This window comes from Suncus etruscus, chromosome 16, assembly GCF_024139225.1.
Source record: "Suncus etruscus isolate mSunEtr1 chromosome 16, mSunEtr1.pri.cur, whole genome shotgun sequence".
Classification (NCBI taxonomy): Eukaryota; Metazoa; Chordata; class Mammalia; order Eulipotyphla; family Soricidae; genus Suncus; species Suncus etruscus.
Genome location: NC_064863.1, coordinates 46,483,978 through 46,509,145, shown reverse-complemented (window position 1 = coordinate 46,509,145; position 25,168 = coordinate 46,483,978). Strand labels below are relative to the sequence as shown.

At 36.7% G+C, this 25,168-nt stretch overlaps 1 protein-coding gene across 4 annotated transcripts in view; it reads right to left on the bottom strand.

Annotated features, from left to right (window-relative positions):
- Positions 1-24,837, bottom strand: part of EXOC1 (exocyst complex component 1) — a 66,893-nt gene extending 42,056 nt beyond the window's left edge. For 2 of the 4 annotated variants that reach the window (XM_049789939.1, XM_049789941.1), the window contains exons 1-8: positions 24,721-24,837; positions 18,989-19,122; positions 15,544-15,674; positions 9,968-10,127; positions 5,699-5,719; positions 3,522-3,709; positions 423-650; positions 109-241 (exon numbers count right to left, since the gene is read on the bottom strand). In XM_049789939.1, coding sequence (XP_049645896.1) covers positions 109-241; positions 423-650; positions 3,522-3,709; positions 5,699-5,719; positions 9,968-10,127; positions 15,544-15,674; positions 18,989-19,112 — 985 coding nt within the window. In that variant the 5' untranslated portion in view covers positions 19,113-19,122; positions 24,721-24,837. The remainder of the gene's footprint in view (positions 1-108; positions 242-422; positions 651-3,521; positions 3,710-5,698; positions 5,720-9,967; positions 10,128-15,543; positions 15,675-18,988; positions 19,123-24,720) is intronic. The other 2 variants (XM_049789940.1, XM_049789942.1) reach the window with 1 other exon arrangement.
- Between the last annotated feature and the right edge of the window lie 331 nt (positions 24,838-25,168).

The following is a 25,168-nucleotide window of genomic DNA, read 5'->3' as shown; positions in this document are numbered from 1 at the left end:
ATCTTAAACTACTTGCTGTTTCACATATCTTGCTGAAAGCTTTCTATATCAAGTCACAAACTTCCTTTCACATCTTTGATCAGATTTGATCATTGCCAAGGAACATACCTGGTCGAAGAGCTACATTCATGCACTGCAAGAGGGCATCAGCTGCATTGGTGCAGGCTTCAATACCTCTGGAAGATGTAAGATCTCCTTCATGAAGTGCCTTTATATGACCTTTGGCCAAGTCCATGTGGTTCTGAAATAGACATAAGTCACCATTTAAACATGGCATCTCAAAATTATGGAAGATACTACTTAATCTAGGGGCTCTTTAGAATTATTTTAAATGTCTTATTTATGTGAAAATGAGGAGATAGGACAAGTGGCTTATATACTATGATTTGCTTGTGTTAGTGGTAATTTAAAATCACACTTACCACAAGGAACTCTATCTCAGAGAGAAGTTTTACATTGTTAGTGTTACTAAGATGAATTAGGTGATTGCTTTCAGAGATCTGATCCATTTGTTCTTTTACACTCTGGAGCATTTCCTCATAACTGCTCAGTTTTGATTCAATCTGATCCACCTCCTTTAGAGCCTCATCCAGCAACTTCATCAGGATGTTCACTTGCTTTTCAGAGGCCATGATCGACTGGATGTTGGCCTATAAAGTTACAAGCAGAAGTAACATTTGGTATTATTTAAGTAAATAAGGGAAATATAAGAAAAGGTGTTGTTATTCTCTTTGTCAGCAGAGATTGATATAAAGCTCTTCATATTATATTACCATGTCATTTTATGTTTACATTCCATTTTTATACAGCATTTCAAGAAGTTGCACTTGAATCATGTCAAGATTAGGTGGAAACTAGATTTCAGTATTTTGTACCACAGACTCTTCAAGTAGGATTCTACCCCATAATGTACTGTCAGTAATGGTATATTATATTTTCTGTATATCGATGGTTATTAAGTAATCTTTATTTATTGCTGTTGTTTGTTATTTTGGACCACGTAATGATGCTCAAGGGTTACTCCTGGGTCTGCACTCAAAAATTACTCCTGCTGGTGCTTAGGAGATCATATGGGAAGCCAGGGATTGAGTCAAGAATTGACTGTGCAAGGCAAACACCCTACCCACTGTACTCCAGCCCAAGATAAAGTAATCTTTTAACATTTCTGCTAATCCTGAAAGTTGCCATTTTTCTATACTTGACTGTAATGTAAAATCCTATACAAGTATAATCACCTATGCATTAGTTAAGAGGGGAGTAGTGGTATACCAGTCTTTTATGTAAATTAATTTATAACTAATATAATTTTAATAACAGGATGTGAAAAAAATTATCCATTAGATACTTCTATCATCATGTGCTTTCTCTTTCATTTGCACAATTTGTCCAGACAAAGCAGTAATAAACCTTATTTACACTATACCCTTATTACTGTTTTCTAAGAGTTTATTGATTCTGAATTCTCTGAAATATAGAAGCTACTAAATCTAAAATTAAATTACAAAGTAATACAATGACTTGGAACATATATGCAATATTAATTACGAAAGAGAATATAAACCACTAAGCAACATTAACAACATTAAGAAGGTTGGGGCAGGAGCAATGGTTGGATAAACCATAGGGAAGTCTGCCTGTCTTGCGCAGAGCCAACCCCAGAACTAGACATGGTCCCTGAAGCCTGCCAGCAGTGATCCCAGTGATCCCACAAGGGTGTGGCCCCAAAACAAATCACAAAAACAAAATAAAAAGAAAGAAAAGGAAGAAGGCAGGTAACAAAATGTGAAGGCACAACCTACAATTAAATCTGTTCTGAGTTTAGGGGCATACTTGCCAGTGCTCAGGGTATACACCTTTCTCTGTGCTCAGGGGTCACTCTTGGCAATTCTTGAGAGACCATATGGGGTTCCAGGGACTGAACCTAAGTTGCTCACCAGCAATCCTAGCATCTAAACCCTTGTACTAATTCTTCTGTCTGAAAAATTTTTTGGTCTTGGAGGCCATACCCAATAGTGCTCAGGACTTACTCCTGGCTCTGTGTTCAGAGACCACTCTCTCATGAGGCTTGTAGGACAATAAGGGGAGGCTGGCAATCAAAGCTGTATCAGACATGTGCAAGGTAAGCATCTTACCAGTCATGCTATCTTTAGCCCCAAAAACAAAAGTTTTGAAAAAATTAATGAATAGTTGATTCTGTAATTTCATAAATTATTGTATTTACTATTTATAATCTTTCAACTGCAGGTGCTATCTGATTGTAAGAGTCACTAACCAGGCTCAGATCAACCAAATATGATCTTATATGTGGCAGCGCCAAAACTTTTTCAGTGAGTTTTATGCATTTGTAAACATGAACTATAGATATTGTCTCTGAACCTGAGTTTAATCTATTCACTTCTATTCCCAGTAGGTGCTTATCTTGTCTGAACCAAACCAAACCAAGCCCCCAAGTCACTCATATATTACCTACTTAGAAACTATGTGTGTGATTGACTCTAAAACATTTGTATAATGGGGGAAGGTGATTGAGAGAAGGATCATCAAGCAGTCAGTGCTCAGAGGTTCGGGGGGCTAACTCTGCCAATAGCCATGCAGAAAGCTCACTGGTTTGGCTAGAGATTCAGTGCTGTTCTGGCCAGGATCTTGAGGTTACCAGGGTCATCCTGGTGGTACTTGGGAGCCACCACCAGTTCTTGGGGTGGGGGGTGTCTCTGGAATTACATCCAAGTGGTATTCAGGAGCCACAAGACTGGAGATCAAACTTGAGGCCTTGGGCTAAAGATAGTACATTTAACTTGTACACAGCCAAACTAGGTTCTATCCCTGACATCCCAGGAGTGTTTCCTGAATACAAAGCCAGGAGAACCCTTGAGTACCACCAAGTATGGTCCCCAAACAAAAAAATTTGAGGCCTTACATATGCTCCAGAACTCTACATGATCCTGCCAGTACCCAATACCAAAATACTGTGCTAGAGGACTCAAAATCTTTTTTGATGCTTTTGGGATACTGAGATTGAACTCAGGTCAGTAGTTCTGTCTACCCGCTATGCTATATTTCCGGTTCCAGACTCAAATTCTTAAGTCAAAAAAGGTTTTATTCCCTAACTTTCCTAGTTTCATTATTTCCTATCTACTTTTTTTTGGTAAACAATTCACTTATTTCAGATCAATTTATCTCCTTCTAATTTGTTTTATTATTATTTTCAAACCACAAAAATGCTTTGCTTTTGCATTCAGAAGCTGGGGAATAAATCAACCCCCAAGTTGATTTGCAGGTAGTCACTTTTTATCAAGAACTTTCCTATATCTAGAACCTCAGAGTTAGTGGCATGACTAATAGAAACAATTTCATCATTTGCACAGAAGAATGACAGATTGATAGGAGCTGGTAATGCACTTTCAGAGAAAGGCAGCAATAAATCCAGTACAGGCATAGTACCAAGGCAATAAAACAGGAATATTGGCAGTTTTCTTAATTCACTCCACATAACTCATTCAGAAGTCATAAGAAAGTCTTACCCCATCTAGGACTTGCAGCTCTCTGGACAATCTTTCTGCAAAGGCCTCGGCATTAGAGATTGCACATTCACAACCTTCCATCATGATTTCAATATCCTGCTCTTCTCTTGCATTTAACTCTTGGTATTCATCTACAGCTTCTTCATCACCTCCAGCCACACTCTGATTTTCTCCACTTGGAACAGATTCTTAAAAAGGGTAAAAATTGAAAATAAAAGTAGTGAAAAAGGCAAGAAGGACTCTGACATGATACATTACAGGTAAAGTCAGTTATAAGCACAGGTCACATTTAGTGGCTGAAGAAATAGGAAAGGACGACTTAAATTATATAAAAAAATTCTTATTTGAAGAAAAATTGCATGTTAATATAATTTTATTATAATAAATAAAAAGCATGCATTCTAATTCACTGATTTCTAAGTGTTAAAACAGGCTTTAGTAACAATTTCCCAAGCACTAATTAAATGAAAAACCGAAAATAAAACATGAAAACAAACTCAACCCTCTTTTTCCTACCTGAGGAGGTGGTCACTCTAATAAAATACTGATTAGATTCAAGAATATGAAAACAATTTGCTTTCCTTTTTCTCTAGGCAACTTTTTTCTTCTACTATTATTATTATTATTATTATTATTATTTTCATCTTTGATATAGCTTTAAAGAATAACTTCTAATATTAATATTTACCAATTATTAAAATTTTGAGCAATGAAAGCAGTAATAGAAATTCGTCTTAAAAAGTTTACTTGCTCTGATAAATTTCAAAATGTTGAGCTTGAGCAATAGCACAGTGGGTAGGGTGCTTGCCTTGCATGTGGCCAACCAGAGTTTGATTCCCAGCATCCCATATGGTTGGTCCCCTGAACCTGCCAAGAGTGATTTCTGAGTGCAGAACTAGGAGTAACCCCTAAGCACCACCAGGTGTGGCCCAAAACAAAACAAACAAAAATCTAAATGTTAGGACTATTGATGTTTTTGCAATCACTCTATATTAAGAAGCACCACCATAGTTGCTTGAAACAAACATTTACATGGTATCCATGTTTCATAAACAAAAAACTAAGAGGTGCTTTCTGAAAAAACTGCAGTTCAATGTCTGCAGAAAATATATTTAGTATGTGTGAGTATTTTAACAATAAGGTTTGAGGTGATTGAGAGAAAAATTTTTTAAATCATTTTAATCTATTAGTCCCTAAATAAAGTTACTGTCTTTCTTTCATAAACTTAATGAGACAAATAATCTATATTAGAAGTTCTGGGTGCTTGTTTTGTGAGGCTGGAGAGATAATACAGCAGGTAGAGTGCTTGTCTTTCATTAGCCAACCAGGGTTCAATCTCTGAAACCATATATGATCTCCCAGGAGTGATCCCTAAGCACTACTTGGTATGGCCCAAAAACCAAAACACTCTCATTGTCTTATTTATGAAAATAAGTTATACTCAGCATGAACTGACATATGCTAATTTTCCTAGGACAACAACACAAAATAACCAGCTAATTTAAAGTTTCAAAGGATTTACAATTAAGGATAACTATATCTGTATGAGTCATCTCAGATGATAATTAGATTTAGATACCAGCCAAGGGGAATATGAAAGGAGGGACCTAGAATGTTTGGTATAAGGGCCAGAGTAATAGTACAGCATGTAAGGTGGTGTGGTTGCCTTGCACACAGATAACACATGCTTGATCCTAGTGTCTATAATGTCCCCTGAGCCCAGGAGAAATAAATCCTGAACACAAAGCCAGGATAATCTCTGTGGGCCAAGTGTGACCAAAACACACACACAAACAAATAAAAATGTGTGGTACAGACTGTGACAGATTATAGTATATGAATACTTCAGAGGCACCGCCTCGTTCTGTGTCCTCTAAATAAAAACATTTTGGTCCTTTGTGGAAATAGTGAACTGTCATTAGTGGCATTATTAGCACTAGGGGAAAAACTGACTAAATCATTCTGTATAGCTGTTTACACAAATAAATATTTAAAATGAACAAGTATAATCATAAATACTTCAAAAGTATTTTATCTTCCACAAAACAGACTTTGAATTCATTGAATCAATGAAACATCCCTGTACACAATTTCATAAAATATGCAACTAACAGTATATAACAATGATAAGTAATAAAAATATATGGAATAGAATAAGAAGAAAAGGTGTTACGCACCTTCTGTAACTTTAGGCAGTTCTGGAGAATAAAAAGGTATGAAAAAAGCAGAGGAAAGTAAGCAAAGAATATTAGCTGGGTAGAAAAGTACACAGGCTTAAACTTTTAAAATACTACCCATATTTCATTTGAATGGCACACTAAATTAAAGTTTAAAAGGCAATGTCAAAATCAACAACAAAATAGAGAGATCCATGTAAGTTAAATTTCCATAGTTCATTTTTCTTATTCATTTTCCTGCAGTGGCTAAAACAATATGCATCTTTTTCTTTTCCTTAGTCTTAAAAAAAAAAAAAACCCTTGGAGAAGAAATTTGGGTGAGGGAACACTCCTGAGAACTATTTTAAATCAGTTGTGACTCAGGCATTAGTCTAGTTATTTTCACTCAAGGTCCCAAATCTCTACCAATCCCTCCTCACAATGGATTAGTCATGAACATTGTTAGAAAGAATAAGAATGGGGCACTTTAAAAGAACATTAAAGGGGCCAGATAGATAAAACAGGGGTTAAGGTGCATGCACTGCATGCAGTTGACCCTGGTTTTACTTGGGTATAGTCCTGGAGATACTCCCTATTTCTGCCAGAGGGGCCCTTGGGTAGTATTCAGCATCTCAGGGTCAAACAGCTGAAGGAAATGCTGGGAGGAAACCCAGTCCTCCTGGGCACTGCTTGGGAGGCCTCCCCTCTAAACTAATTTAAAAAAAAAACTATTTAAAAAAAAAATCATAGGTTCAAGCTAGCTTTTAATAATTTAAGTCAATATTAAAAAATTTCCTTTTACTTTGCAATAATGAAAAAGTAAAGGGAGAAAAGGATAAAAAATAACTTTACACTTCAAATGTTAATGAAGTATTTTTTTAAAAGCATTTTTTCCTGGTAAGTTCCAATTTTGGGTATAAATATTTAATAGTCATTTTAAAAACCTAAAGTTGTCACTGCTAGTATTGATAGTAAGTAGTTTTTCTCAATGTATGAGTGAAAATAACATGTTTACTTTTCTATTTAAAAGATACAAAGAGGGCTGGAGATAGTAAGTACATTGTAGCCTTGCATACAACAACTTGGGTTTGATTTCCAGCACAACACAAGATTCCCTGAATCCAGGGCCATAGCCATAAGCACAGCGGCAGGACATTTGCCTTGCACACGAGGCCAAACCAAGACAGATTTGGTTCAATTCCCAGCATCTCATATGGTCCCTGAGCCTCCTAGGGCGATTTCTAAGTGCAGAGTCAGGAGTAACACCTGAGTGCCAAAGGATGTGGCCTCCCCCCAAAATAATCCAACCCCTCCCAAAACCAAAAAAGATTCCCTGAATCCTAACAGGAGTGATCCCTGAGTGCAGAGCCAGGAGTAAGACCTAAAGCATTCCTCCCAGGTGGTCTAAATAAATAAATAAATAAATAAAAGACATGGTGATAATGCCTCATTTATTATCCCCCACAGCTTAGAAACTTTTTTAAAAATGAGAATGAATGGTCATGAAGTTCCATTAATATAAGTTTTTAGATATTAATAAAGCTTTCCACTGAACTCCATTCAACTTAATGACTAATGATTTTATAGAAAGTAATCTTCAGGGCCCGGAGAGATAGCACAGAGGCGTTTGCCTTGCAAGCAGCCGATCCAGGACCAAAGGTGGTTGGTTCGAATCCCGGTGTCCCATATGGTCCCCCGTGGCCTGCCAGCAGCTATTTCTGAGCAGACAGTCAGGAGTAACCCCTGAGCATCGCCGGGTGTGGCCCAAAAACCAAAAAAAAAAAAGAACGTAATCTTCAAAACAAATTCCATAAGAATCTTCTTACTATCTCTAAAAATCGAACTCAATTAGGATTGTTCATAAAAAGAAAGATATCTAGATTTTTGCTTTAAAAATAAAATTAAAATTAAAAATTAAAATTTAATTAAAAGAATAAAATAAAAAAATACTTCCATTACAAGTACAGCAATCATCTTTCCGTCAACTTTGGTAATGCTGCTTAATTAGATGAACATAATGATGTAGCTTTCCCTAGGATGTTGATTATCTTAATAAAATATACCAGTCTAAAATACACCTTGGGCAAAAAATAACTGCTGCAATTGTAATAATATATGCAAATAAAGTAGCAAGTTTGTGAATTTACTCATCACAATGTTCAACCCTGAAATAGTTAAAAAAAAAACTGCACAAAACAAATCAAACTGCTTTGCAAGGGCATTGAAAATGTACCATAAAAATATTGAAGGTAGGGGCCGGAGAGCTAGCATGGAGATAAAGCATTTGCCTTGCATGCAGAATGACAGTGGTTCAAATCCCGGCATCCCATATGGTCCCCGGAGCCTGCCAGGGGCAATCTCTGAGCGTAGAGCCAGGAGTAACCCCTGAGCGCTGCCGGGTGTGATCCAAAAACCAAAAAATATACATATATATGTATATATGTATATTGACGGTCACTCTTTCTACACACTCAACTGCCTAGACACTGGGGTCTAATGTCGGTAGACTAACAACCTAGGGCCTCCAAGTGAGTGAAGCAGCACGAGGCTGATAGATGAGGCTTGCCTCTGCCAGTCCCAAGCACTAAGGCTATAGACAGCAAGGAACTCAGTAATTAATAGATACTTGGGAAGAGTATGGTGAGGGAAAGATACACAGCCAAGTGAAAATGAAGTAGAACAAAAATATAGAAAGAACAGAGGCAAGTGACTAAATAAATCGTCTGAAGCCTCTGAAATTCCTATCAGTGAAAATGGCTGATTATCAGCAATTTCAGATGTTTGCACCTAATAGAATATTTTTATTTGCTATCATACAAATTGGGTCAAATCTATAATTTTAACTATAAAAAATGTAAACCAAAGTGATGTGATCAATAAAAACAAACTCATTATTAGACTTGTATAACTAGTTATTTCAATTACTTTGAGATAAAGCAGAAAGCTAATTTCATCCACAAGGCATAAAGAATCAGTTTCTTGTCATTTTTAAACAAAGTTTTTCATTTTACATTTTCAACAAAGTCAACAGACTTTATAATTTTGCATTAAAATAATCCGTAGTAACATTCTTAAAGATATTAGTGACTAAAATACTGACTAAAAGTCTAAGAAAATTATTCTGATAATAATAGCAAGTGCTTTGGAGTATTATACGATATTTTATTAAATAAAATATGGTTTATATATTTATATTAAATATAATAATTATACTAAATATAACTGATATTTTGAGGCCACTATAACATTTTGGGGCACTATTATACATATAGTGATATATAGTGATAAACTCATTACCTTCAAATATTAAGTGACTTAATCTTCGGAATTTTTCTATGGATAGTTCCTACTCTCTCTAGTTCTAGATAAGAAAACTGAGAAAGCTGAGGCCACATAATATAGATGTGACTAAACCAGAATTTGAACCAAAGTAGTTTGCCTAATTATTTGTGTTTTAAATCACCATATCTACACTTGACACAAATACAGCCGAGAGAATAAACAGAGTTGTTTAAAGAGAGTGGAAAAAATTTTTAAAGAATCAGTTAAATAAGTGATGGTATATCTATACAATGGGATACCACTGTGCCATTAAAAATGCTAGGATAAGAATATAATTACATGAAAATATTCATGATACATTATATGGGAATGTTAGGAAAAATGTATATTTTTTCATTAAAATAATTATGCATTAAAAAGCCTAGAAGAATACCCATTAAAATGATAACAGCATTTCTGACAATAAACTCACAATAATTTTTATTTACCCAATTTCTCAATTTTCTCTAATAAGAAGTAATAACTTATTTCAGTTTTGTTTACAAAAGTGATTTCAGGGAACCGAAGCAATAGTGTAGTGGTTTGCCTTTCATGTGGCTGATCCAGGACGGACCTTGGTTCAATCCCCTGGTGCATTCCAGAAGGTCCCCCAAGCCAGGAGCTATTTCTGAGCGCATAGTCAGGAGTAACCCCTGAGCATCACTGGATGTGGCCCAACACCCCCCCCCCCCCAAAAAAAAAGATTGTAGGATCAGAGAAATAGTGCTTCAGGTAAAGTACTTGTCTTATATGTAGCTGACCAGGTTCAATACCGGTTCATACAGGGTCCTGTGAGCACCACCAGAGTGATGCCTGAGCACAAAGCCAGAAGTAAGCCCTCAGCACTGTCAAGTGTGACCCAAAATTTTTTAAAAAAATTCAATTTTTCTAATTACTCTGTTAATGTTAAATTACATATTCACTTATAGAAACACTTGATTTTACATTTGCATTCTTATTTAACTTTACCTTCCAAAAGCTGTGAGCTAACATTGACAAAATCAATTTTCTTTCGGAGATAACGCTGATTTAATTTCCAAATGCATGAAATAAATGCATTCTTTTCAGCAGTGCTGCTGGCAACCCACTTATATATTTTTTCAAAATGTAAATCAAAGTCAGGACTTTCCTAAAATAAAAACAAATACAAGTTGTTATTTTTTTAAAAAAAAATCATACCCCTCTTCCACTACTATAAATGCACATTTGATAAACTCCAAAGAAACTGAAGCTATTATTAAAACATAAAACCACTATTAAAAATCTGCTAATAACTTGCAGAAATGGGTTCAGAGAATTTAATTCATAGTCAAAACTTTGCCATTAGGGAGCTGGAAAGATTGGAAAGAGGTTAAGTCTTTTGCTTTAACCAGTTCAATCCCCAAAACCTCACATTCCCTAAGTACCACAGAGTGATCTCTGAGCACAGAGCCAGGAGAAAAGCTCTAACTACTATTGGGTGTGGTCCCCAAACCAAATAGTCCAATGAGCAAGTCAATTAAAACGTTATTTTTCAAAAGAAGCTGGGTTAAAAACAAAATACTTTTCTTTCAATGCCTCTTAAGTTGGTGAGTGGAAACAAAAGCTAGCGCCTGCCAATACTCTGAGGATCAAACCAGTGTTGGCCACGAGAAGACAAAAGTCTTATTACTGTACTATTTCTTCTGTCCCAAATTTTTCTTTCTAAATTGCCTGAGGGGTTAAGAAGTCACATTTCGGGGCCCGGAGAGATAGCACAGCGGCGTTTGCCTTGCAAGCAGCCAATCCAGAACCAAAGGTGGCTGGTTCAAATCCCGGTGTCCCATATGGTCCCCTGTGCCTGCCAGGAGCTATTTCTGAGCAGACAGCCAGGCGTAACCCCTGAGCACTGCCGGGTGTGGCCCAAAAAACAAAAAAAAAAAAAAAAAAAAAAAAAAAAAAAGAAGTCACATTTCTTTTTAATACTTTACTCATAACTTTGAGTTGACTTTATCAAGAAAATATCTTCTAATTATGACATAAAAAATACAATATACAGGACCAGAGTGATAGCACAGCAGGTAGGGTATTTGCCTTACACGTGGCTGACCCGAATTTGATCCCCAGTATCCCATGTGATTCCCCAAGACTTCCAGGAGTAATTTATAAGCCTAGAGCTAGAAAATTCTGAGTGCAGATATGTGTGTGTGCATGTATGTGTACAAACCAGACAATGAATGGAAACAAAAGATCTCTACTTAAGGGCTTTGTGTCTCAGTTTTCTATACTACAAGATGACAATGGTCACCAATTGGTATGTAGATCTAATTTTTATTTTGTGAGATTAGGAGTTTGCTCTACACGTAGCTCTGTTTAGGGATTAGCTTTTGGTTCAGGAGTTATATACATACATACATATATACATAAATACATATATACATACACACATCTATATCTAGTTTCTAAGAACAAGACTGGTGAAAAATATGGAGACTGTCCCTAATTTCAAGCCTGAAAATAGAGCATAACTAAAATGTAACAAAAATGAAAACATGGCAGAAAAACAGGCCATCTTTACCACCACGTTTCCCACCACCCAAATAATAATAATAATAAATAATGGTCACCAATACTTCACAGGTATTGATCCTGCTTAATAGCTCTGAGGTATTCTCAGAAAGGAGGGCTGGGCAGATTCCCCTTTCTGCATGAACTACAGGAGTCCAATGCCAGAGTACCATATCCTATACTTTTTTTTTTTTTTTTTTGGTTTTTGGGTCACACCCAACAGCGCTCAGGAGTTACTCCTGGCTCTATGCTCAGAAATCGCTCCTGGCAGGCTCAGGGGACCATATGGGATGCCGGGATTCAAACCACCGACCTTTTGCATGCAAGGCAAAAACGCCTTACCTCCATGCTATCTCTCTGGCCCCTCTATACTTTCTAACAGAAATGGGCCCAACTTCATGACTTAATCATATCAAACTTCCAAGTCACCAAATTTGTTTTAGAACTATAAGTCCTGGACCAACATCTCAAAATCTTATAGTAGTATCAGCCCAGTATGTCAGGAAATCTGATGGTAAAGTTACATATCTACTAAGCTCAGTGAGCCCAACAGTAACCCAGAAGGCTCAACTAGCACCACAGCATAGTAAATCCTTAGACATTGACTTTAATAATACCATGGGAGAGATATAACAATGATTTCAAATTGACATGCACTGATATAAGATTTAATAATTTTATTTGTCTTTGTGTTATAATAATCAATATGAAGTTTGTGTTTGTATGGAGACAGGCTATTGTGGTGGGTGGGAGACTGAGGACAATGGTAAAGGGAAAGTCACACATGTGGTGGGACTGGTATTTGAACATTTAATACTTGAAATGACTGTACTATGAACAACTTTGTAAAATATGGTGTTATAATAAAAATTGGAAGACAAAAGAAAAAAAAAACTGGTGGGTTTTAAAGTTTTTTTCAAAAGAAAAGCTCAATTGACATGAGAAAAAAAATACACAACATTCTCCATATCACTAAAGTCACATTACAGCAATGTAACTGAATGCCAGGTAGCTCTCTCTTCAGCAGGACTGCTTGTCTATAATGTAAAAGATAAAAACATAATATGGAGCATACTTTTCTTCACACCTGATGAATTAAATTTTATATGGCAATGTTTTTAATGTGGCACATTAATAATTAATATAACATAAACAATAATATTACTATATTAATAATATATTCAATTAAAGTGTTACTCCTTGTTAGAGGAATCAAAATGTAAATGAAAGAGCTCAGAAAAAAAGAGAAGTTATTTGAAACTTTAATTTACATCAGTTATAACAGACTTGAGAGACTACTGTGATCATTTTAAGACTGGGACTTGATCTGTGGTACAACATACAACAGTATTATAGTAGCATAGAATGACTACTTAATTTCACGTATTACTTAATAAACAGAACTGAAATGCCCAAAGATGAAAAACCTGCGTTTACAATGAAAAAGTAATTGCCTTATTACTTATTAAAAAAAAGCTAAGAGTACTGGCAACTAATATGAAACTTGATGGGAAATGATCTCCTCCCTGGGAATACTTCCCATAATGCCATAAAAGTAGCTGAGTGCTCTAGTGGCAACACTCGCACAGATCAATGTGTGATCCTAAATGGCTAATGTTAGACTATGTATAAAAATTTTATCTTGTATATCCATATATAGTGTACACACATCAAGGTGCCTACATAAAATAGAAAGAAAGAAAATCCATTAAGCAAGTCAGCAATGAGGCGTCAGATGTGAAAAAACATTCCACTAAGCATTTAGCAATGCTAGTGTATTGTGTAAGTCAATGAGGTTGTAAGTGCAAAATCTTTGAGAGAAAAGGCTTTTTAATAAAGATACACTTCTAAAAATCCCTTAAAGTATTTTCTCTTAAACAGAAATCTACCAAAAGACTCTACTCTTGATCTCTCCCTATGGTAAAAATTGTTCAATAATTTATTAAAGTGTTTTAAAAGTTTCATTTTAATTTTCTTGCATATATTCATGTGCTCAAACACCTATTAAATGCTGTTTCCATATTTCCACATCTTCTACAAAATTGTGTATTCCCAATAAATAAGGGATAAAACAAAGATTTTACCTAGAATGCTTTGAAAAATAGCATTCTCTATAACTGAAGGTTTTTTGTGATATACATACACACATATATGGATGTATATTTGCACGGTGCCGGAGGTTGAACCTTGGAATTCTCATTAGGAAGAAATCTGAATTAGACAAATGTAAATGGATCTTCTAAAGAAGTTTTTTGTTTTATTTTTAAAATGTTTTGGGATTGGATAGATTGCTCAGTGGGTCAAATGCAGGAAGCCTGGGTTCGATCTCCCCCACTTCATGGTTTCTCAAGAACCATTGTGGGTCACCCCAACCACCAAACTGGGTATGGACAAACACACAGACAAAAGCACATACATTCTCTCTCTCTTTCCTGAAACAAATGCCTGTCATTTTCTCCAGTTTTAAACACCTCAGAGGCTTTTACAAGGGATGAGGGTAAAACCCAATTTTATTTTGCCTACCAAACATGCTTTGCAAAATGTTCTGCAAATGTTATTTTTATTTCTTTGTACCTTTTAAATAAGAAATATGAGGGTAATCATAAGATTTAAATAACAATAATACAAATGGATGTGGTCAAAATTTACCCAGACCCCTGAATGTGTTTTGGTGTTAGAGAGGATGAGGTAAGGAAGCATCTAATTTAATCAGAGAAACTCTACTTAGTATTTTCAAATAAAAGGTATTGCTGTAAAATGCACAGAACTATTAGGAATAATGGGACATCTTTGAAATAAAAGATTATCGTATATTCAATATCTTTTAGAGTTTGAGTGTGGTTTAGGTGAAAGGTAGATAAGAGTTACATTCTTAAACTTCTATAAAATGAAGTCCATACTTCCTGAACCACAAACATCAAACCATGACCTCAAAAGATGAGCTTTTGGCTGACTCAGTGATTCTACATAAATTCATGAGACCTAACAAAGACTTACTTTGATACTATTATTCACAAATCATTTTAAACTAAGTTTTACCAAAACAACAAGAATATTTAAAAATATTCTACAATATCCCACTTTAAATTTGTACTGGAGAGACAATACAAGGATTAAGATTTAATAGGCCCTTGAACTGTTACTAACCCTAATTCAGACCCAGATCACTTAGTCACTCAATAAGACTGAGTGCAGAACTGGAGGACCACAGTATCTTCTTGGATGATCTGTTAATTCTTAGTATCACAGGTTCTAAACAACACCGTATCCTTGGGTCCTCGTACTATCTGACTTTCTAAGAATTTCTAGAAGCCTCTCTCCCTGGCAAATCTTGTACTCAACTTATGGATTTCAGAGCTAGAGAGATAGCTCAAAGGGCTGAAATATATAAGCTTTGCATGTTGGCAGTCAGGTTCTAGCTTCATCCTTGCACAGACCCTTAAGCAATTCTGGGACCCTGAGCACTGCTGGATGTGGCCTAAAAAACAAACCAAAATATAACATAGCTAAGTTTATCAATTTTATATCAAGTATGGCTAATCAAAATACAGAAGTGTACAGTCAAAATTATTCTACTTAGATTAAGTTACGAGCGCACACAGACACATAGACGCAATATAATGAACACATAACACATATTTTTAGTAGCCTGCATGTAACATCAAAGAATTGAGGGTGTAATAATACACCTTTGAAAACCTATGGTAATTGGTTGACCAATAAGTCACAAAACAAGTTTATATCATCTTAGGAGACATAATGCTATGTTAGAAAACAAAAATCATTTTCTGAAAATAGGTCTAAGGCTAAGAAAAACATATAATGAAGCCTGAGGAAGTAAGAATACATGCCTAGAGCACCATTGAGTGAAGTACTAATGGGCCCAAGAACTATCAGGACTGCATTGCTGACCCCATCATCAGCTGACATCCCCAATCCCTACTTCTCCAACTCCATCCTATGCCTAGCAACACTGGGTGTAGCTCTTATTAGAATTAAAAAAAAACAAACAAACTTACTTTAATAGCATCTTTAGCATCAACAACAGCAAGGTCTCGAAGGGTCCATGCAATCTGCCTTTTGTAGAAATCTCCTTTATCAGATTTCTTGACTTTGACCACCTTCACCTGCACGGGGCGTTCAGTTGTCACTGTTGAGTGAAAAGAAATTGAGTTGCGATATATTTACTGATTCTTCATTCATTTATCCACTCAGAGTTATTAAGTACATGACACTAAAACAAATAGAATTTAATATCACATATGATTGAGGAATACTTAGAATAATAATGGAGCATCTAAATCAAACTGCAGGGCTAGAAGCAGATTCCTAGAGAAGCAAGCTTCATACCAGCATTTTTATTGTTTTTGCAGTACTGTAGATCAAACCCAGGACTTCATACAGAACCATCTACCATCATACAATATGATGGTAGATTAAAAAAGCTGAAGAAATAGTACAGTTAATAGGCACTTGTCTTGCATGCAGTTGACCAGGATTTGATTCAGCACCCTATAGGACCTCCCAATCCCATTCAGAGTGACCCGAATATAGAGGTAGGGGTAAGCCCTGACATAGCTGGGTATGGTTCCCAAACAAACTGAATTACAGATTTTCAGAAAATGCTAACCATAAATCCCCTCAAATCTGGAATCTGGCAAGCTGATTTAAATTAGAGATAAAAGAATCAAAATAAGACAAAATGAAAATTAGATATGAGAGATGAAGACAAAAATTCGTAATTACGTTTAAGTAAATGTTTAAATGTTAAAGCTAAAATGATAAAACTTTTGAGTCAATATAAAATACTTTTTATCACTTCAGAAGAATATTGAAAATAATATAAAAAGGGAGCCACAAAGGGTCAATCTTATTTCATTAAAATTATAAACTTCATAAAAGTAAATTCATAAATCATAAACTTAAATAATGTAACCAACCAGTGCAAAAATAGTATCCAAATTACATAACAGCTGGTATAAATCAATAAAATGGCAACAGAGACAAAAATATATAAATGCTTAGTCAAATGAATGGGACAAGGAATGTTTTGTTTTAAATGAAAGTGTCTTCTGGTAAAGTAAGTACTCAAATAATGAAAAAGTTCTTAAATTTATTAGTTTTATTTCATTTGTATTAGTTTTTTTCCATTTTAAATGGAAATGATACCTAATTCCACAAGGAAATATTATGTTATATCCACAAGATTAAAAATTATTAACATTTTGACAAAACCAAGTATTAAAACCAAGTTGTTATTTTGGGTGGGGGGGTACACCATGCAGCACTCAGGAGTTACTCCTGGATCTGCACTCAGAAATTACTTTTGAATAATTCAGGAGACCATATGGGATGACAGGGATGAATCTGGGTCAGCCACATGCAAGGCAAACACCCGACCCACTGTGCTATTGCTCTGGCCCCAAAAACCAAGTTTTAAAAAGAACCCAAAACATATATACATTGCTTGTGGGAGAGAAAACTGATATAATTTTATTTCCCAGTGAAGTAAAATGGTTTTAGTGGGAGAAATTTACTTACAGAAATGTAAAGGGAAAGAGATACATATTCAGGAGAAAACCTAGGTTTCTCCGGGGGGAACCTAATACAACTACTTTTGAAAATACTTTGGTATTAAGTTTTCAAATACCTAGGACTCAGCAATTACACATTTAGGTATCTACTGAAGACAAGGTTTGCCTACATACATCAGAAGGATAGCCACAGAAGTTCTATCTAAACAGCAAAGTCTAAAAACAAACCTAACATTCATCTTGAGTAAAATGAATAAATAAATTGTAGTACTCTCACAGAGAAGAGTTAGCAATGAAATGGAGGGGCAGAGTGGCGGCGCAAGTGGTAATACATCTGCCTTGCACGTGCTAGCCTAGGACAGACCGCTGGTTTGATTCCCTGGTATCCCATATGGTTCCCCAAGCCAGGAGTGATTTCTGAGCACATAGCCAGAAGTAACCCCTGAGTGTCACTGGGTGTGGCCCAAACCCCCCCCAAAACCCCCCTAAAAACAAAAAACAAAACAAAAAAACAATGACATGGAAAGAATTACAACTAAATAAAAGAACAAAGATGGCATTCATGAAAGTGAATATAATGATGAATTGCTAATGTCACCAGTGATTATATGCACCTTAATACAGTTTATATAAAAATTCAGAGATATGCAAAGTTAATTATAACATTTGAGGTGAAAACTATATATGGTAAACTGATTAGAAAAAAAGCAAAGTACAATAGTACAATAGTCCTCCCTTATCCAGTACTAAGTTCCAAGACACCCAATAGATACCTAAAAAATGCCCCATTGGGCCCAGAGAGATAGCACAGTGGCGTTTGCCTTGCAAGCAGCCGATCCAGGACCAAAGGTGGTTGGTTCGAATCCCAGTGTCCCATATGGTCCCCCGTGCCTGCCAGGAGCTATTTCTGAGCAGACAGCCAGGAGTAACCCCTGAGCACCGCCGGGTGTGGCCCCCCCCCAAAAAAAATGCCCACAAGTAATATCAAACCCCTACTACACATGTTATCATTATATAAGTATCAACAGATTATTAGAAATTATAACTTTAAGCTGAAGTACTTGGGAGAAGCAAGTTTTCTTTAATGTATCCTGGATTGTTTTCATCAACCTTATAATAAAAGAGCATTGTAATAATAAAAGGACACTGAATGAGAATAAAAGTTTAATTCAGAAGTTAAGCACAATGAAGATTGAATGCAATAAGTAAAAAATAGAACAATTGGGATCCAAAGTGGTAGCACAATGGGTAGGACGTTTGCCTTGCATGCAGTCGATCTGGGTTTGATTCTCAGTACACCAATCCCCACAACCGACAAGAGTAATTTCTGAGGGGAAATGCCAGGAGTAAGCCCTTAGCACCACTGGGTATGACTAAAAACAAACAACAAACAAAACGAGCAATTATAATATTGTTCTGTTACCATTTTTAATGTGTTATAACATTTTATCATATACTGTGAAAAAGTTATGCAAATATGGTCTCGCTCACATTTGCAAGTAACTGAAAGCCCAGAAAGTAAAGTCACAAATAAGGTGGGGAGGGAAGAAGATTACCTACCGTATTTTCACTCTAAGACACACTTGATCATAAGACACACAGTTTTTAGATGTTTACCGTGGCATCTGCTCTATAAGACACACTTTTGGGGGGGAAATGTGTGTCTTATGGTATGAAAAATACTGTATATAGTAAGCTAACAGTTGGGATCTAAATTACTTAATGAGGGAGGGAAGGAAGTGGAATATGGCATACAGGAAACATTTTTTTTTAATACTGGGTACTGGGTCACAAGCGTTCAAATAATGGTTACAACATCTTAAATGTATTATGTTCTAATAATAATATATATTCTTGTGTATCTAGTCAATATTTAAAACAATTGAAAAAAACTGTCAGTCCATTAGTCTAGGAGTAAAAGAATACCCACCTGTGGCACATAAAAAACAGTTCTTTTTCTTTTTTCCTGCTTTGCAAACATTGACAATACTCAGCAAGCGCTCATCATTTGGTGTAAAAATATCTCTTTGTAGTGCATGCTTGATTGCTGTCATTTTTATTCAACTGAAGAGAAGTCAAAGTAGAGACAGTTAAGTGAATTTTCGAAAGAATTTGATCTTAGATCCCTCTGTAATTTAAAAATCTCATTTATGGCTCTAATAAGCAAGGAAAAATTATTTGATACGTTAACACACATACATCATAAAAAGAAAAGCTTATATGCTTGGCAAGGAAATTAGAGAAACAATCATACTGAATTCTAAAATCTTTGAAAGTGCTCACTAAATACTGTAATAAAAATATTAAGAAAACATTAATTCCATGCTTTAATATAAATATATTTATTTATATGTATTATATTTAAATATAAATTTTCTACCAATTTTTATAATTCAACAAGAAAAATTATCCAATTAAAACTTGAGAAAAGGATTTTCTCAAGTGATTTCACTTTTTGGTCTTTTGGCTATGATACTGTGTAAGAATTCTAATAGATACTTCTGTAAAATATATACAAATGATCATTAAATATATGAAAAAATGCTCAGCAGCAGCAATTACAGAAATACAAGCTAAAAGCACTTTATACCCACTATAATAAAATTAAAGACAATTGCTGGATAAATTTTCTTTTTGTTTGGTTTTTTTTTTGGGGGGGGTCACACCCAGCAGCGCTCAGGGGTTATTCCTGGCTCTAGTTCAGAAATCGCTCCTAGCAGGCTCGGGGGACCATATGGGATGCTGGGATTCGAATCACCATCCCTCTGTGTCTAAGGCAAACGCCTTACTGCTGTGCTATCTCTCCAGCCCCAACTGCTGGGTAAATTTATTGAGAAAAACACTCATATTACTGTTAATTATAAAATAATGTAATTACTTTGGAAAGAAAAAAATTGGCAGTTATTCAAGACTCTAAACATGGAGTTACCATAGGACTCAATTCCACTCTTAAGTCTACATTCATATGAAAACAGGCCCACACAAAAAAGTGTACTGTAAAATCACCCCCATGTGACTTATTTCCAAGCCCAGATGAACGAGTTTGAATCAGGGTCACACAAGAAACAATTCAGATCAGGCTAAGGGTGAAACATGTAGTCTTCTACCTAGTATGGACCTCAATGCTTGCCAGAACTACCGTTTTTATTGTGTACAGATCATCCCTGGGTGGGGCAGTAAACCCACCCAGGTTTACAAGTAAGATAATCTTTGTTTTGGGTAAAACCAAGTTGTAAACAAACAGATACAAATAAACCAGAGATAAACTTTGTTTTAGGTAAAATAATGTGTAACCCAACAGTATTATTTACAACAGTCCTCCACATCCCCAAAGAGAAGCAACTCATGTCTATTAATTGATGTACTGAATCAACAAAATAAAGTATATTCATGCATTGAAATGTTATTTTGCCCTAAAAAATAAGGAGAAAAGTATTGAAACTGTTGTGCATTGTTGAATGATGGATCAATGCCAGACAGCAGATATAGTAGTCAACTCAATAGGTCATAGCACACAACCTAGGCACACAGTAGTCTACCACATCTAAGTTTGTGTAGTTCTAGTCTATGATTTTGTACAAATAAATTACCTAACAAAGTATCTCTTATAACAGATTCCTAATATTGAAAGAGCTGTGTAAGTATACATTTGAACACAGATGAATCTTGAGAACATGCTAAGTGATAGAAGCCAGTGACAAAGAACCAATATTCCATGATACAATTTATGTGAAATATCCACGGTAGACTACATAGATACAAAATGATTCTGGCTGCAAGGCCTGTGGACACTAAGTTATACAAAATAACCACTTGCACTTGTTTAAATAGTTCTCTTTTCCTGTCAATCATTTTATCTATAGACCTGTTTTGTCAGACTCCATAAATTATATTTCTTCATTAATGCTTTTGGGCTACAGGACACAAATCCATGTTCATTGTTTTATTACAATTATCTAAATACAGTTAGTGTTTGTGTTGATCAGTTTTATCTAATGCTGCTTCCTTCAGAGATTTCTTTTCCTATTTCTCAAAAATATTTCTGCAAATCCTTATTCTCTCCATCAGTCTCCCAACTCTACTGTCAGCACTCATTCTTTTCTGCAAACTATTTCACCCTCTACCCTCCAGAGTCAAATAAGTACAAGTCTTCCTGAGAGCCTTTTATCCAAGCTTACTCTTATTTCATTCTAATCTCCATTTGATCTATTAACAAAAATGTCCATGTTATAATCCTTTAAAATAATTCAAGGACCTAGACACTATGTTAAAAGTACTCCAAATAATGCTCAGGCCTCATTAGCTACTAACCAGTTTACTTTCCTATCACTTTTGTTTATGTGATTTCCAGGAATTCTTTTATCCTGGGAAATTCCAACTATTTCCTTAAGATTCTGCTTAAAAAAAATATCTTTGGTGAAGTAATCACACACAAAAAAGTTATTTCTGGGGCTCGGAATGTAGCTCAGTGATAAGAGTATCTGCTTTACCTGAATGAGGGCTTGTATTCTTTTCCCACTTCTTTAACATTTCCCTATACTCTGTAACATGACACTAAAAACACATATTTTTCTATTATAAACTATATTCTCCATTAGAATATATCCTTGCAGGTAAAGACAATGTCTTACCTTAGGCATTCTTTTATTTATTTATTCATTTAGTTATACTTTGGTTTTTAGGCCACAGCTGGTAGCACTAAGGAGTTACTCTTGGCTCTGCTCTCAAAAATTACTCTTGGCGGGGCTTGAGAGATAGCATGGAGGTAAGGCATTTGCCTTTCATGCAGGAGGTCATCGGTTCGAATCCTGGCGCCCCATATGGTCCCCCGTGCCTGCCAGGAGCAATTTGAGCCTGGAGCCAGGAATAACCCCTGAGCATTGCCGGGTGTGACCCAAAAACAAAAACACAAACAAAAAAAATTACCCTTGGCACGTTTGGGAGACCCTATGAGATGCTGGGGATTGCACTCAGGCTGGTCATGTGCAAGGCAAACACCCTACCTACTGTGCTAGCGCTGATTCCTATTATACATTCTTATATATTCCCAAAACCAGATGAAGGTAAAGCAGATTTAATAAATAAACCTACATGATGGCATCAAATGATAGGAAAGCTATAGCTTCCCTTCTCTCCCATTTCTCCATTCTTTCAGCAAATGTGCAGATTCAAAATAGTAGCCAGAAAAGAAGAATATCATATATACATATATATAATATAGCCAGAAAAGAAGAATGTCTGTCAATACTTCCCAGACAGTCTGATCCAGACTGATATCACTATGGCCTTCTCAGAAAAAAAGAAGCACAGATTCTTCTTTCTACATGAACTACAGCAGCTCAACATCATTCCTGCCACATTCTGAAAGGGTCCAGCTCCATGGCTTGGTCATGTCAAACTTCCAAGCCACCTAATTTGTTTTAGATGTATAAATCCTGGACCATATGGGTGCACCTACTACTCTATAAAGTCAGCCCAGCAAAAAAGGCAGAAAATCTGGTGGAAAGTTACATAGTTCTCTACCTGATTCCCTGAGCCTAATCTCTGAGTGGGTACGAAGGCTCAAGTAGCACTGAACCACAGCCTAAGTAAATCTTTAGACACTGACTTTAGTAATACCAAGGAGAGATACAATTGACCTGTGCTATCTTGAATTTGATAATTCCAGTTGCCTTTGTGTTGTAACAAGCAATATGAAGTAAATCTGTTTGTGCCTGCATAGAGGCATGTAATAGTGGTAGGTAGGTGACTGGGCATACTGATGAAGGAATGGTCACTCTTGGTGGTGATATTGATGTTTGAACATTTAATGCTTGAAATTACTGTATTTTGAACAACTTGTTAAATCATAATGTTGTGATAAAAATTAGAAAAAATTATAACAAACACAAACCCAACCAAGAAAAAAATAACCACATCTAAAAAATCACTCATATCTAATTCTCTTTCCTGTGAACATGAAATCTGCTGCCACTTCTGTGGATTTCCCTAAATCCACACAAAACGAATGCCATTCTGTTCCATTGATAGCACACTAACCCTGGTTCCTAACAACTACATCAACTTATCACACTACAGTATCTGTTCAGCTCTCTGCAAGCTATCACAATCCCCAAACAGTGCATAAATAATATTAAAGCATTGCTTTCATCACAACTTTCCCTTATTCATCCCATTTGCCCAATGTTTCCAAATAAAAACTTCCACTCCAACCCCCTTTTCTTTCCAGGCTTTTAAGTCTTTTCTTAGGTGCTTTCACAAGCAGAGAGTATTATCTCCTTCCTCTTCAAACCCTAATTACACTTCATGGTTTATATGGAGTTGATTCAATAATGGTCTTAATCCAAATTGATCTCCCCTTTCAAATGCTATAGCACTTAGAGCATTTACTAAACAATCAAAGCACTTGCTCTCTAATTCGTTCATGAGGTCATAAACTTCAGGAAGGCGGGGAGAGAAAGAGAAGAGAAGGAGAGGGGTGGCAACAGAGAAGCAGGGCAGAGCAGCGCTTGATATTCTTTCTTAATCGGTACTCAACAAATACCTCTAGCCATAACCTGAACTGAACAGCAAAATGAATAGGCATAGCGACCAACATTTTGACCACACAGGCGTCATAAGTAACGACTGGTCTAGGTCTTGATAAGTACTATGAGAGGATTTGGAAATACCCCACAATGAAAGGAATTGAGCGACGACTCTAAAATACTGGACTGACTGTCAAAGCGACTGATCCCTCCTAGGATCAGTGCTAGGCCCTCATTTCTACCGAGGGGGAACAGGGCAATGTTGCAAAAGACTAAAAACCATGCATGTCTCCAAGAGCATTCACAACAGTAAGAGCTGGGAGATCACGTCTCCTGTATTTTCTTTCTTTATTTTTTAATCTTTTTTAAAATCTATTTAAACACCGTGATTACAAATATGATTGTAGCTGTATGATTTCGGTCATGTAAAGAACCCCCCCCCCTTACATCTCCTGTATTTAAAGTGCTCCTGTAAGTCACTGAATAAATCACTAATTGGGTGGGGGGGGGGAGGATCTGAAAACTAACCTCTAGATCTAAGACACAGCTGAGCACTTTTCAGGGGTGGCCAGTCCCTTCTTCCCAACCGTGTTGATCCTTAAATTCATTTGGATCACGCACGACCAGGCCGAACAAAGGGACTGACTGTCAAAGCGAGTGAGTTGGCCTTGCACTTTAGCGAGTGGAACCGCTGTCATCCATCAGAGAGAATTGGGGGCCGGGCCCCCCAGGCGGGGAATGTCCTTTATATAGATTTCGAAGTAAACCTATATTTATATAAATGCATATACATATTTGTAGTAAATTTATATGTCTGTTGCTTTGAGCAGAAAAAGGGACAAGGCACTAACTACCACGCCCTCCTCTCAAACCACATTAGGTTTCCAGGGAGGGCGGAACCGGAAAAAGAAGGGGGACACCTCAGAGCTCAGGGGATGGGAGACGCTCCCACTTTCTCAGCCAGGCAGGTTGGGGAGGAAAGGGAGCCCTAAACGGTGAAGGGGGAAGAGCCCAAATCCGGGCGCTGAGCTGGCAGCGAGGCTGCAAAGTCGCGCCTGAGACCCAAGGCCCTGTCAAGTCCTCGCGCCTTTTCCGCCTCTACCAGGACAGAGAACAGCCGCGGCCCCAGGCTTACCGCAAGGCCGGACCGAGCCCGGCTGCTGGGGCCCAGGCGGGTTCTCTAAGACAGGCGGAGGCGAGCTGGGACGGGGGGCGGACACCGCTACTAGAACGTCCCTCTTTCTCTCTCTCTCTCTCTCTCTCTCTCTCTCTCTCTCAATGGAACCGAGCATTGAAAGCAGCCATTCCGCCTCCACCGTCCACATCCGGTCACGTGACACACCGCGCTGCCGGAAGAGAAGGGCGGAGCCGGAAGAACCACCCGTGCGAAAACTGACATTAACCAATAGGCGCCGGGGATAGGCGGGATCTACTTGGTGGGCGTGGCAAGTTCCTTCCCCTGGGATGGACCAGCTGGGCCGGCCCCCTCTGGTTCGCGGAAATTGACTTGGGGCTTAGGAATTTGATGGAGCCTAATTTTACTTTCTGTAGAAATGTCATTTGTGCCGATGTGCTTTTTTTTT